At 36.0% G+C, this 15670-nt stretch overlaps 1 protein-coding gene across 1 annotated transcript; it reads right to left on the bottom strand.

Annotated features, from left to right (window-relative positions):
- Nucleotides 1-13548: 13548 nt before the first annotated feature.
- On the bottom strand, nt 13549-15345 carry LOC113335794 (UDP-glycosyltransferase 79B8-like). Its single transcript, XM_026581833.1, has one exon. It carries the CDS (start codon nt 15237-15239, stop codon nt 13803-13805), a length of 1437 nt encoding a protein of 478 aa, XP_026437618.1. The 5' UTR covers nt 15240-15345; the 3' UTR covers nt 13549-13802.
- Between the last annotated feature and the right edge of the window lie 325 nt (nt 15346-15670).

Genomic DNA, 15670 nt, shown 5'->3' with positions numbered 1-15670 from the left:
TACCTGTTACAAGAAGCCTCCGAAGCCGCCGAAGCCTAAGGGAAGTTAAAGAAGAGCAATTATCTTGTTTGTTTCTTCAGACTATTACTTTTATGTTTGAACCTTATTCATTTTTTTCATTAGTTTTGTATTAGTTTTTATGAACAAGTACTTTTTCTTTACTTAGTTTCTTTTTTGTATTGGTTTTATGAAAAATACTTTTTTTTTCACTGTGTGTTTTTCTGCTTCTATCAGATAATGTTTTCATTTTTATTCTTAAATGCATAATGGATTATGCTTTAGTTTTTGATGATGCATAACTTGTTATGCATTAGTTTTTATGATGCATAACGTATTATGCGTTATTGTTTTGAAGATGCATAATCTCTTATGCATTGTTTTTCGACGATGCACGATCTGTTATGCATTTATTCTTTTAAAGATGGCGTCATAACGACTCATGCAAATGTGGTTCCTTCATGCATCTGCATCTGCATAACAAGTCATGCGTCTGCATAACAAGTCATGCACATTTATTTTATTAGGAATAACATGTTATTCAGGTTTATTTTGTTGCATAACTTGTTATTTAGATGTTTATATGTAACCTGTTGTTCCTTCATTTTCCTTGTAAGATTTATATCATAGTACAGTTAAATGAAATAAGATTGCAGCAAATAGAAGCACTGAAACCAGCATTGATATATAATATATATATAAACATCGACAAGATAACATAAGTTGTTCTGACAAGAACTACTAACTACTTTCCCATTAGTTTTCACTCCCAAGTTAAATTTCTCAACCTACCAACACACACAGGTTGTTAAAACAAAGTTATGTTTGAGCCTTTCTATTATGCACAGCTTCACATTTGACGCTCAGCTTCATCACATTGACGCGCAATATCATCCCAGATGTCTTCATTGGCATCTATCGCCCAACTGTTTCTAAGATCCGTCAGCATTTTCAATACCAGACTTACTCTTTTCTGTTGGCTTTTTCTACTGCATCTTCCTTTCCCAACTTCAGCCATTTGTCCCTGACTTGAGACTTCATGCTCATCTTCATATAATAGCATACAAATATGAGGCAGTCGGGGTGATGACCTTGTTCAGGAACAATCTTGGTAAAAATATCCTTGTATACAAGCGGTTCCCGCTTTATATCCACGATTTGTGGTGATAGATTCAGTTCATCATATCTTTGGATCAAATACGGCATACAAGCCTTTGCCATTATGAGAGCTTGTTTCTTGCAGTTAGATTTAGCCTTCAACACTGTTATAGTAGTTCCACTCACCCTCTGAAAAGTCATACTCTAACAATGTCCAATGTGTACCAGCAGGGTTTTCCTTTGTCATATAGTTCATTGGAATGAACATTCTCTCAACTTCAATAGGGAGATTCAAGATGAATTCTCCAACAAATTTGGCAATCCCATCTTTCTCCTTTGTTTTAACAAAGAACTGCAAAAGAAATATTTTTTAGGAAAAAAAAGTTAGTGGATGCAATTGAAAGGGTGCACAACAGGTGTAGAAAACAATGCTGAATAACTTGTTATGCAGTTCAATCTAGTTGCATAACATTTTATGCTGAAGTAATTATATGGGCATAAGATAATATGCAGGAATGACTTGTTATGTAGCAAAATGATTTTATTTTCTTGACTTACCCAAGCATCTGGCGTCATGAATGCAGACTCCGCATACCTATGTTCAACACTATCAGCCATCTTTTCATTTTCCCGCTTCTTGAACAACCTATAACTGTAGTAGCGTACTACTTGGTCTTCTAAGTATTCGTTGTTCATTAGCTGCCTTATTATATCTCCGTGAATCCGAATATCCCACAAGTACGGGTCTTCTCCTTCTCTGATACTCCAAGCCGAATTTCTGCAGATGACATAAGACACAATTGGTGAGATGTTTTATTCAAGTGACATGCGGCAGAACCATAAACTAGAGGGTTGTGTTATGCATGGGTTTTTTTTAAGCATAACTTGTTATGCATTTATTTCATAAGAAGCATAACCTGTAATGCATTGATTTCTTAAACAAGCATAATAAATATAACAACATTTTTTGCATAACTGAACATGCATTAAACATTGGAGCTGCATAACATGTGATGTAGATATTTTAAACAATGCATAACTAACCATGCATTAAACATTGGGAGCTGCATGACATATTATGCAAACAAGCATAAAGGTAATTTTGATGTACTTACAGGCTGTTGGCATTCTCAAAGTATGTCTCCAGTACTTCCATCATGGCTGGTTCTATTGTATCCTTGTAATCTTGAAAGCATTCCATTGTTTCCAGCGGAGGTAATTTCTGAACGGCAAGCCAGCAGACGTACGGGGATTTTCTTCTTCAACTTTATTCTCATCAGGCTTGTCTTTTTGCTTCTTCTGCTTCCCTAGCTCACAATCTTTGAGTAGTACACTGGTTGTCCTTTGATTCCATGTTGTCCTTTCCTTGATTCTTCTTACCTTGCTTCCTGGTTGCTTCCCATCCTCTTCTGCCTTGTTTGCTTTTCGCTTCAATACTGACTTTTTCTTCAATGGTGACCTCTTCAAAAATTCTGTTCTTGGTACAAACTCCCCTCCTACGTCTTCTTCCTAGAGATTCATGTAACCAAAATGTGTTAGATATAAACAGTTTATTATGAAATTAAGTAAATAGTTGATTAAACAACAAAACAACAATATAGTAAACAGTTTATAGTTGATTAAAAATAATAAGTAGTACATAGTTGATTTGACATTAATAAAAATACCATAATAAAAGATGTTATATTTTAGGTACCAGGTTTTTTGAAACGGTCTCCATCTCAGCATCTTCATTATAGCCTTTTTCTTTTCAGCATCTTGTGTGGCACCAGGAGTTAAAGGATTCTCAACCACCATCTCTCTGCATCAACAACCATCTCAACAGCTACTTGTTGTGGCTTTTCAGCCACTGGCTCTTCTGGTTGTTGTGGTTCTTCAGTTTGATGTTGTGGTATCTCAACAGGGGTTGTTGCAGATTTTCAGCTTGCTCTTGTGGTCCACCAGCATCATCTTTAATTGCAGCAGCAGGTTGTGATAAATGCAGATTAAATGTGGGCACCACATATTCTTCTGCTTTCTTCTGAGTTTCTGGAAGAATGTCATCATCACCACCGGCCAAAAAGTCTCTTTCCTGTGCTTCAAGTCTTTCTTGTGTTGTTGCTATATTTGGTGTTGTCTCCAATTCCACTTGAGTTTCTGTTTCCTTGTCGTCGCTGGAGAGATTAACATCTTTTTCCATGTCCATGAACTTGAAAGGTGAAGACTGGATACCTTGACTAGCCGTTTGGTCTTGGCTATCGAGTCTGATAACTTCTGGAACTGATTCTTGTGTAGGTGGTTCAGTTGAAGATACCAGTTCAACAAGAGTCTCATTCCTTGGCAAGTTTTGGCTCAGTGGGTCGCTTGGCTCAGCTGATGATACATTGACACTAGGTCCACCTGACGACTCCTCCTGCACTTCTATGTTGCCACAATCAACGAGCAATTCCTTCACGTAATTATACAACTTTTCATTGAAGTCTACTCCACTCTGTCTATTCCTCTCCTTAGTCTGCTTCATGTATTTCATCTTTGCTTCAATGATCTGCAACCTTGCTTCAGCACAATCGGGTGGACACGTTTCTTGTTCAATGATCTTAATCGCATCCAGAAATGCTTCTTCATACTTGTCCCTGTTCTCTTCAAGATTCATTGCGACGAGATCATATATCTCTTTCCTTTTTCTTGGTTTTCTTGGTTCACAGAATTCCATCTCCATTGCACTGTACTCATCTCTAAATTTCTCATTATACTGCAACATGATTAATGACACTCATCAAAGGAATGCATAAAAATATAACAACATATTTTATATGCATTACCTGTGATGCAGCTAATCTAAACAATGCATAACTAGTCATGCATTTAATATTGGAACTGAATAATATGTCATGCATTGATTTTTGTTAAGGTGCATAACTTATTATGCATTTAAAAACACAACCCTGCTTAACTCCTTTTCAATATTGAAAAATGCATAACCGGTCATGCATTCATATATTGGGCTGCATAACATGTTATGCATTGATTTATTAAGGTGCATAACTTATTATGCAGTTATCATTTTTTGCTAACGTAACTTATTATGCGTTCATTTTTAAGGAATTTAGAGATACAGTCATAGATGCATGAAGGTCAATTATAAATCATGAAATGTTCACAAACAGGTACCTTTAAGAACGTAATATTCTTCTTGAACATTGCTTTCTTCATTACTGCCAAGTCCCACTTCGCAGCTCTCGGTGTAGCATTGGAAATGACCTTGACGATGTCTGATTATAACTCATCTATGTTAGAATGCTCAGCCAACCAAAGCTGCAAAAAATAATAACTAATAAGATATTCTGTATCCAAGAAAGTAATATTTATTGACAGATATTATGAAAGTAAAAAAAAACTAACTCACAAGAGAATATATAGTGCAACCACTGCAATTCCTGATATGAATATTGTTTCTTTTGACAGTCTTGATGCTCTCCATCAGGTGTTCATGAATAAGATCAGGAAAAGAGACAGAGTCCATGGTTTCCAAATCCTTAACCAAACCAACATACGAGACATCTAAATTGTCTCCACTTGAACGACAAAAGAACAAGACGACTAGCATGTAAAGGCAGATAAGGCAGACAACTTCCTCTTCATGACCTTTCTTATCAAGTATTTCCAACACCAGCCTTTCAATATCATCTATCCACACCTTTGTTACCCGTGCTTTGGGATCTTTGCTGATAAATCATGGCTTTGTTTTGAATGGGAATTGCTTGACGAGGGGATGTGACTGAGTCATCTCTATCTCTGCCTTCGAAGTCAGAATATCATTTCCTCTGTCTCCTTCAATTCTTGGAATCAGAAATGTAACAGCAAGCTCACTAGACGTTGATGCTATGGACTTGTTTCAGACAACTTGAATGAATGTTGATTCAAATCTTCATGGTCATATGATAGAAAGACTTCATCCATCAGCTTGTTTCTCTTACCATCCAAGTATGCCATGTTTGCAGCATATAACCAGTTATAGAACTTTCCAAACACACACACATTCATCATGTTAGCCTGTAACGGATTCAAACAACCTCTGTCTTTTATCTTACTAAACAAGTGACCTACCCTAAGGAAACCTGCTCTATTAGTACCTCCTTGAACTGCAGATTTGGTTTTAGGTTTAACTGCGTAAAAAAAAAGAACAAAAAAAATGCATTTTAGAACTGCTATTTTAGAACAACAAAGGAATGCATAACAAATATAACAACATTTTCTTATATGCATAACCTGTGATACAGCAAGTCTAAACAATGCATAACTAGTCACGCATTTAATATTTTAGAACAACAAAGGAATGCATAACAAATATAACAACATTTTTTTATATGCATAACCTGTGATGCAGCAAGTCTAAACAATGCGTAACTGGTCATGCATTTAATATTTTAGAACAACAAAGGAATGCGTAACAAATATAACAACATTTTTTTATATGCATAACCTGTGATGCAGCAAGTCTAAACAATGCATAACTAGTCATGCATTTAATATTGGAACTGAATAATATGTCATGCATTGATTTGTTAAGGTGCATAACTTATTATGCATTTAAGAACACAACCCTGCTTAACTTATTATGCATTTAAATGATAAGAGAAGTTTATTAACTGATGCATAACAGGAACATGAAGGAATTCAACACACCTTGTTTATAGACAACACATTGCTTATTAGATTCAAAGCAAATCTTACCATCTTCGGCATCATTTGTATTATCATCCTCATTATCTGTATCATCACCCAATACTTCCTTTGGTGCAGCTTTCTTTGCTTTCTTTGCTTTGATTTGCATCTCCTTCAGTGTTTCGACACTATCAATTTCTTCTTGTTCATCTTCAACATCAGTAGGTAAAATCACATTGAGGAGAAAATTATGTTAAAATCGAAGAAGAATCGAACAAAATCAAACACTAACAGATGAAGCTAATGATAAATCTCACCGGGTTTTTTCTGTTTCTTCGACTTCATTTTTCCTTTTTCATCTGAAGCATCAAGAACAAAAATTTAAATCGAAAATCAAATAAAATCAAATGTACCGAATGCATGCAAGAATAAGATCGATTAAACTAGTTTTAGTACCTAATTTTTTCTCTTTTGATTTCTGAAGACGTGTTTTTGTCGGTGTTTCATCCATTTTGGTTCTACTGAATTCTAGGGTTAAGGTTTTTTAGAGTTTGAAATTGATTTTTAGGGTTTGATCAACTTCAATAATCAATCATCCGTTACAGTGTTTATGGAGGAATAGGAATAGAAAAACGGATGAAGAAAAAATGAGAAGAACGGATGAAGAAAAAATGAGAAGAAGAGAAAAGAAATGGTTCCGACCGTTTTTGGGAGTTAATAAAACTTCCCAGAACCGCTGAAGGGTAATTGAGGAATTCTGCACGTTTTTAATAATTTTAAATAATGTTGGGTGCGACTGTAGGGAAAAGTATTTCTAGGCCTGGCGGTAAGAAAAAAAAAATTCTGGGCCTGCGCCTAAGTTCCCCTTAGGTTAAAACCCTTAACTAGTTCGTCTAATAGGCATGGAATAATATTTGGTACCCATTCATCGGCCCGACCCGGTACATCCGACTTTTTACGGGTGGGTGCCCGACCCTTAAAATGACGGGCTAGATGCAGGTGTAATTTTAGAAACGTTTTTTAGGGACCAACCTTCTTTTTTTTGGGACCATTGCTTTTATAAGGCCCCTTACCCTACAATGTTAAGGGATATCCTAAAAATCATGAGACTACTAATTTACCCCTTATCCTAATTAAAATTAACCCTAACCTAATAATTGCATCTAACTTAATCTAAAACAAAAATGTTATCATCCTAAAATCTAGCCGCACAAAAAAAAAAGTGGAACATCTAGCAAATCTCCCAAGTGAAATTGAGGAAGAAGTGGAACCGGAAGTTAGAGGCATTATCGAGTATAAAAGACGCAATCAGAACCCTGATTTTGTCATGGGACCAATCCGTCGGTATTTTCCAACAAACCCATAACTTTTAATTTGATTTTGATTGCTACAATTGAATAGAAATCATCAAAATAGGGTTCAAATGGAAGTTACAGTGCCTTGTTCGGTTAGGACGATTTTCTAAAAAACCCTAGCTTCTTAACTGAACTTCCTGAAAGGAAGAACACGAAAAACAGTTCGGTTCCATAGGATTGAAAATTATGTTACCGAACTGCGAATTCGGTTAGTTCGCAAAAAAAATTTAAAACTATATAGTAACTGAACTCTACCCACATTACAAAAAAAATAAAAATACAATGTAACCGAACTGTACTATTTTTCCCACTAAGTTGAATTCTCATATGACCGAACTTTTCCAACTATGTTCGGTTGGTTCGCAAATTTTTTTAAAACTATCTAGTAACCAAACTCTACCCAAACCGAACTCTCTGTTAATTGCATACATGTGGAGTTCGGTTTGTTCACAACAAAACTGACAAACCGAACTCTTCCCTAATTACATATAATGTGGAGTTTGATTTGTTCGCAAAAAAGCTGGACTAACCGAACTCTTCCCTGGAACACAATTTTTTTTTAGAGTTGGCCTATTTGTTCGCAAAAGTTCGGTTACCTTCCATTTTTAACTAGGTAACCGAATATCACTCTGAAACTTTTGATTTTTTTTGTTTGTTAAGTTCGGTTAGTTATGGTGTTGGGTTCAAGTTTTTGCGAACTAACCGAACTTATTACACTTACTATAATCTTATATTATGTATAGTTCAGTTATATAGTAGGTTGATATGCAATTTGCGAACCAACCGAACTTTGTACACTAAGTCAAATCTTATTTTACGTAAAGTTCGGTTAGTTATTGGTTGCGAACCAACCGAACTTCTAGACCCTAAAGTTCGGCGACATTTTGGGCTAACCGAACATTACTCTGTAAATCCTATAACGAAAGTTCGGTAACATGTCTATTAACCGAACGACTAAAAACCTCCATTAAGATCGAGTTTGGTAACCTGCGTGTTTGGAAAAAGTAACCGAACTACACCTTCAGATGAGTTCGGTTACTTGTTCTTCACATAAGGTAACCGAACAAGCTCAAATCTACTTCAAAAATTTACATTTTTTTGTAAACTTGGAGCAATTCAACCAACATTATCTAAGTTTGAAGCATATCTGGGTACCCAAATACTCTTCCTCCGGTTTTGGTTGGTAAAATCCATCGTTTTCATCTTGAGATTGAGTTTGGGGAAGGATACTATGATAAGAAATCCCCAATTACTTAGAATTCTTAATTAAAATTAGGGTTAAGGTTAGAAATCCCTAAATTATCTTGTTTTAGGCATTAGTTTATTCTTGGAAATTGTTCTGTTTTAAGAATTTTATTTTAGATTCCTAGTTATAGAAGTAGTTCCTTTCTAGGTTACCTTTCCTTAATTTTATAGTTCAGTGGCCTATATAAAAAGGTCCAGTGTTATTAGTTTGATTATCTATGATAATTATAAGTTTGTTCTAAGTTTCTGTGTTCTTTTAAAGTCTACTCTGCTGGCCGTGGGTAAGAACTATTAAGTTCTTACCAATTGGTATCAGAGCAGGCATATCATGTTTATGACCAAAACTCGAAAACAAAAAACAAGTAATTATGGAGAAGCACAAATTAGTCAAGAAACACCAGGGGAGATACAAGAATTAATTGAAGAGTTTGGTGAGGTGTTCTCGGTACCCACAATGCTTCCACCTGTGAGAAGCCATGATCACCGCATAACGTTACAACCTGGGAGTGCTCCAATCAATGTACGACCTTACAGGTACGCACATTACCAGAAAGGTGAGATCGAAAAGATTTTTAAAGAGTTGGTAGACTCAAGATTAGTTAGGCCAAGCACGAGTCCTTTCTCTTCTCCTGTTTTGTTAGTTAAGAAAAAAGATGGCACTTGGCGTATGTGTGTTGATTATAGAGCTTTAAACCAGGCTACTGTCAAGGATAAGTTTCCTATTCCGGTCATTGATGAGTTATTAGATGAACTACATGGAGCTTTATTCTTTTCGAAGCTAGATTTAAGATCGGGTTATCATCAAATTAGGATGTATGAACAAGACATCTACAAAACAGCTTTTCGAACCCATGACGAACACTATGAATTCCTAGTGATGCCGTTTGGATTAACTAATGCTCCATCTACATTTCAACATCTTATGAATGATGTGTTCAGAAATCAATTAAGAAAATCTGTCTTGGTTTTCTTTGATGATATTCTGATCTATAGTCCAACTTGGGAAGCACATTTATTGCACCTTCGTGAAGTATTCCTGATATTAGAAAGCCATCAACTTAAGGTCAAATTAAGTAAATGTTCTTTTGGTAGAGAGAGGGTTGAGTATTTGGGTCATATCATCTCAAGAGGAGGAGTGGAAGATGATCCTAGCAAGATACGGGATATGTTGGACTGGCCGTTACCAAGAACTGTCAAGGCATTACGAGGATTCCTAGGTTTGACAGGATATTATAGGAAATTTGTACAAGGTTATGCTAATATTGCAGCACCACTTACAAAATTGCTAAAAAAAAGACGGTTTTTTGTGGACAGATGAAGCAACAAACGCATTTGTTAAATTGAAAAGTGTAATGACATCCACACCCGTGCTAGCATTACCTGACTTTACAAAGACCTTCATTATTGAAAGTGATGCTTGTGGAGTAGGAATAGGTGCGGTTTTGATGCAAGAAGGTAGGCCAATTGCTTTCACAAGTAACCCACTTGGACCTCGTCATATGGGTTTGTCAACTTATGAGAAAGATTTGTTAGCAGTAGTTCATTCGGTTACTAAATGGCGACCTTATCTAATTGGGAGAAGATTTCTTATTCGGGAAGACCAACAAAGTTTGAAGTATTTTTTGGATGCTAGAGATGTAACACCGGCACAACAAAAATGGTTAACAAAATTATTAGGCTATGACTACGCGATTGAGTACAAGAAGGGATCATCTAACAAGGTTGCTGATGCACTTTCTCGAAAATTTGAAAACGGTGAAATTTGTTCCTTAACTTATGTTAGTTGTGCTTGGATGGAAGACCTATTGGCTGTACTAAATACAGATCCGTGGATCACAAATTTCATCTTTAAAGTGAGTCAGCCTTCTTTCGGCAAGAATAACTTTACCGTACGAGATGGTTTAGTTTACTATAAACAACATCAACTAGTGATAAGTCCTACTTCATGGTGGAAGACACTACTACTAGTTGAGTTTCATGACTCTCTAATTGTTAGTCATGTCGGATATTTGAAGACAGTAAAACGTTTATCTAAGTTGTTCTACTGGTCTAGAATGCATAAAGAGGTGAGAGACTACATTGCTTGTTGTGATGTTTGCCAAAGGAATAAATATAGACTCTTTCTCCAGCAGGATATCTTCAACCATTGTCGATTCCTACTACAGTATGGACAGATATATCCATGGATTTTGTTGAAGGGTTGCCAAAGTCTAAAGGGAAAACTGTGATTCTTGTAGTGGTGGATCGACTAACTAAATATGCCCATTTTCTTGCATTAAAACATCCATATACAGCCACATCGGTAGCCCAGAAGTTTTTAGAAACAATCATCAAACTTCATGAATTTCCTCAATCTATAGTTTCTGATAGGGATGTTGTATTTACAAGTAATTTTTGGCAAGAGTTGTTTCGCCTACATGGAACTCAGTAAGAATGAGTTCCTCCTATCATCTGCAAACCGACGGTCAAACTGAAGTGGTTAACAGATGTTTGGAAGGTTACTTACGATGTTTCGCTGGAAATAAACCAAAAGGATGGTCATCTTGGTTACCATGGGCAGAGTATTGGTATAATACATCCTATCATACTTCAACTAATACTACACCGTTTGAGGCTTTGTATGACATTCCTCCTTTGGTATTAGAAACTTATTTACCAGGAGAAGCGAAAACCACAACTTTGGATGAGGCAATAACCAAGAGGAATGAAATTTTATCAATACTTAAGGATCAACTTCAAGTGGTGTAGAATAAAATGAATCTAAGGGCAGATGAAGGACATCGGGACGTTGTATATCAAGTTGGGGATTATGTGTATCTAAAGTTGCAGCCATATCGGAAAAATTCTAATGTGCAAAGGAAGAACCAAAAATTATCTCCACGATATTTTGGACCTTATAAGATTTTGGAGCGTATAGGACCTGTGGCTTATCGATTGGACTTTCCTAAGAAGTCAAAGATACATTCGGTATTTCATGTATCGTTTCTGAAGAAGGCTTTGTTTCCTAACACAGCTGTTGGGGATAATCTACCAGAAGAAGAAGATGAGGTTGATCCAGTAATCTCCATGGTTGAACTGATCCTTGAGGTCAAGGAAAATCTTAAGGGGGAGGGAATGATAAGAAATCCCCAATTACTTAGAATTCTTAATTAAAATTAGGGTTAAGGTTAGAAATCCCTAAATTCTCTTGTTTTAGGCATTAGTTTATTTTTGGAAATTGTTCTGTTTTAAGAATTTTATTTTAGATTCCTAGTTATAGAAGTAGTTTCCTTTCTAGGTTACCTTTCCTTAATTTTATAGTTCAGTGGCCTATATAAGAAGGTCTAGTGTTATTAGTTTGATTATCTATGAGAATTATAAGTTTGTTCTAAGTTTCTATGTTCTTTTAAAGTCTACTCTGCTGGCCGTGGGTAAGAACTATTAAGTTCTTATCATACTATCACCATCTAAGAAATAACTCATATCCGGATCATTGTGAAGATTAACAAATACTCTAGGAGAGGAAGGAGATGAACATTCAGATGAGCTATCATTAATTGAATCATCACTTGAATACTCAAGCTTAGTAAACTCAAAGAAATTTTTATTTTCCATGTTTTTCTTCTTCATCTTCTCTAACTTTACTCTCTCAATAATTCTACTTCTTTTTAAAAAAACCCATCTTATTTTTTAATCTCACTAATTATGAATTCCTAATTATCTTTAATTTAATCATTTCACTAACTAATATTTACACTAACTAATCATTACCCAAAATTAATCTAGAGGGTAATTTAGGTATTATAATAAATATCTAGATAAGAGGTGACCTATATTTATTTTCTAATGTCTTACCCAAAATAAAACAATGGTCCCCAAAAAAGGTTGGTCCCCAAAAAATGGTTCTAATTTTAAGAATTTAATAGGTTGTTCAGTTCTTGATTGGATGTGGGTCATGTCTTAAGCCCGTTGGACACCTACATCTGTTAGTTTTACATGTCGATCTTTTATCACTTTGGATTTTGTGTTTTTTTGATGTATTTGAATGGTTTTTAAAACTAGCCATCTCTCAATATACTCCATCTATCCCTATTATATAGACGAAATATTGAATTTTTCTAATCCCACTGAATAGGCGGAGTTTCAATTGCGAAAAGATTTTTGATATATGTATACTCTTATTTATGTTGTATGGAAAATTACAGTGAGAATAAGATATAAAGTAAAAACAGGAGAAATCATGAAAATTTATAAAAACCAAACAATTTCTTAATGGGATGGAATTTCACCTTCTCCGCGTATATATTAAGGATGGAGGAAGTAAATCTTTGAGTGATGCATGTAAATGGAATGAAGAAGATTAGTATTGTCCGAAAAATTCCTTTGGCTTTTAGTAAATTCAGAAGAATCAAAAATTCTGGATTTTCAGCGGTCAAATCAGGTCTAAATTGTATTGGGTTGTGCGGTTTAGTAGTCAAATCGTCCGTGGTTTACAAAAACTAAAAAGATTTTAAGAAAATTATTGGGTCACTATTGAACCGGATCAGGAAAATTTTCTGATTCACCGGTCCGACAAGCCAGTCTGGTCCGGGTTTGGAAATATTGGGTGAATGTTGATATTAGTTCCTAACCAAATGGATCTAGCATAAGAGAAATTAAGAAATAAATGGTTAGTTGATGGATTCAACACTTGAATATTACATAAACTACAACACTCGAAACTTTTACAATATTTACTGTTCTTATGGTAGGGGTGTTTTTAGAGAGGAGAGAAACATGTATAATTATACGCCGAACACCTTCTTCTCACTCTGCCGAACACCCAATTAAGAGAAGAAGAGTAATTACACTGAAGTAACCTGGAATTTACTCTAGTGGGAGCAAATTCGATACAATAACACCACCGACATAACCAACAATGAGAACCCACGTGTTTTCAATTGGATTGTTCAGTATAACATAAAACTAAAGATCAGTACTACAAATCTTCAAGTAAGAAGTGGGTGGATCTTGTACTCAGCACCGGTACCAAGTAATAGCGATCTTGTACGCACGCACGGACATGTAAGTTGTTGAGATATTTTGCACCGCATTACACGTACAGTCATTAAATTTTACAGAGATTGTATGAAGTTTTTACAGAGATTGAATGAAGTTTTAGGGCAATGAATTTAGTAATAATTATGAAAAACATAATAACTTAAATACCAGCACTTTAATTTACCCACAAACCTACTTATTATTTTGAAACGGAGTTGGTAATAATTGATTTAGACTGATACAGGCACTACTGGACTACTGAAGAAAAAGTACATGACCCAGGTACCTAATACAACTTAAATACCATTACCTGATACCAACTCTGAGAAGCAAATGAAGACTAATAATACAAGTAGAACTCCTGCAAACCAAAGGAAAACAAAGTACATATCTTGGTATTTGGTACCAAAGGAGAGGACATATAATTTAAATAGTTCGATGCCATTACATGAAATCATGTAACTTATTGATGAGATTATCATTATAAGAATTTTCAAGAGCATTACTTGACAATCTCTCTCTCAACTTGTTATGATTTTCTCTGATCTCGATCCCGACTGGATTTGTTTCATCCATTACTCCTTTCACTAACCTACTAAAACTCTCTTTAGTAAACCAACCATCTTCTTCTCTCCTTTCCACCTCTACTCCGACCTTCAAATCCCCTGTTAATATTCTCGTGTTCAAAAACTGATCTCCCAATTGTGGCATAAGTACAATTTGGCAATGGCTCATTAGGGCTTCCCACATTGACCCAAACCCACAATGTGTTACGAAACATCCGACTGAAGGATGCGCCAATATCTGCTGTTGTTGGACCCATCCTCCATGAACCACTCCTCTCTGTCGAACCCTTTCCTCGAACCCTTCTGGTAATGCTTCTTCTACCGTGGTACAACCGATTGGTGGTTTCAGTGCTACGAGAAAAGGCATTTCCGTGAGTTCGAAGCCGAGAACCAATTCTTGGAACTGGTCTTTTCTTAGCAGCCATTCACTTCCGAATGCACAGTAAAGAACCGATCCTGGACCAAACACACCTAGCCAGTTAGCCAATTTTTCTTCTAATGGTTCTGTGAGTTTTTCTGGTAGTGCAGGACCTGTCAGCAACACTGGTTTCTCATACTGAGTCTCAATGTAGTCACAGTACGGACCCTCGACCTCCCTACACGTTCGGATAGAAATCAAATCACATGCTTTCATTGAATTCGTCAGCCGTTCGAAGAAAGATAAACCTGTGAATTCATCCACTCGAGTGACAAACGATGAAATGGTTTGAACCTCGTGGAGATGAAGCATCAGAGGAGTATTAAGCGGAAAACCAGGAGGAGGACCCATTAATTTAAGTTCGGTATTAGTTATGTCTTCACCATTGGAAGACATACGTGCAAGGCTTGCTGAATCAAGCTCACGGGAAGGCACTAACAGGTATGCTATTGAAGCTGCGCTGACAACTGTATGATGAATGGATTTGATGCCAAGAGGAGTTGTAAAGGAAGGTATCCAACTCGCAAAATCATAAAACACGAAATTTGGTTTAAGATCGATAAGAAGAGAATGGACGTGGTCTTTCAGAAGATAAAAGGCTTTGTTTAGGAGGTCACCGATAGAGATGTGAACATCAGACATGGTTTCGGCGCCATGAGGAAGGCCATCGACGTGTGGAACATCAAGAGGATAGAACGTGATGAGATTAGGATGCAAGTTAAATTTTTGTAATTTGGGGATTGTTTTTCTTGGAGAAAAGAAAGAAACTATGTTACCCTTCTCAGCAAATTTGTTAGAGAGATGAAGAAACGGAGTTAGGTGACCCATGGCAAACCATGGATACATGGCTGCATGAAATGTTGCTGTCTTGTTCATGCTGTTGTTACTGGTACTCATGGTGATCTTAAGCAAGTTCTAGTTTTCTTTCCTTACCTTTTCACTAATCTAAGTACTCAACTAAATAAGAAGAATGAATTTTAGGCTATAATGAGGAATGTGTGCAATAACATCTATATGTTTCCTCTTTTAGCCAAAATGCTCTTGCACCTAAATAAGTGTAATCCAACTGCCAAGATAACTGCTGGCTGTTGAAGCCAATTAATTGCCAAGACAGCAAGTTGTCGACATCTTTCTTGTTATCTTTTTTACTTTCAGTAAACCGCTTAACCTTTTCGTTCAAAGAAAATAAAAATCAGTAATAATGGAGCACAACAAAAATGGTTGTCGCAGATTACACTCGCTATGGTGGAACATATCTAATGGTGTCGTGTTGTAAGGCTTAATTCACTGTAAAAGCATAGAGACGGATACCAAATACCAATCATACT

This window comes from Papaver somniferum, unplaced genomic scaffold (assembly GCF_003573695.1).
Source record: "Papaver somniferum cultivar HN1 unplaced genomic scaffold, ASM357369v1 unplaced-scaffold_15, whole genome shotgun sequence".
Classification (NCBI taxonomy): Eukaryota; Viridiplantae; Streptophyta; class Magnoliopsida; order Ranunculales; family Papaveraceae; genus Papaver; species Papaver somniferum.
This window is presented reverse-complemented; position numbering and strand designations above follow the sequence as displayed.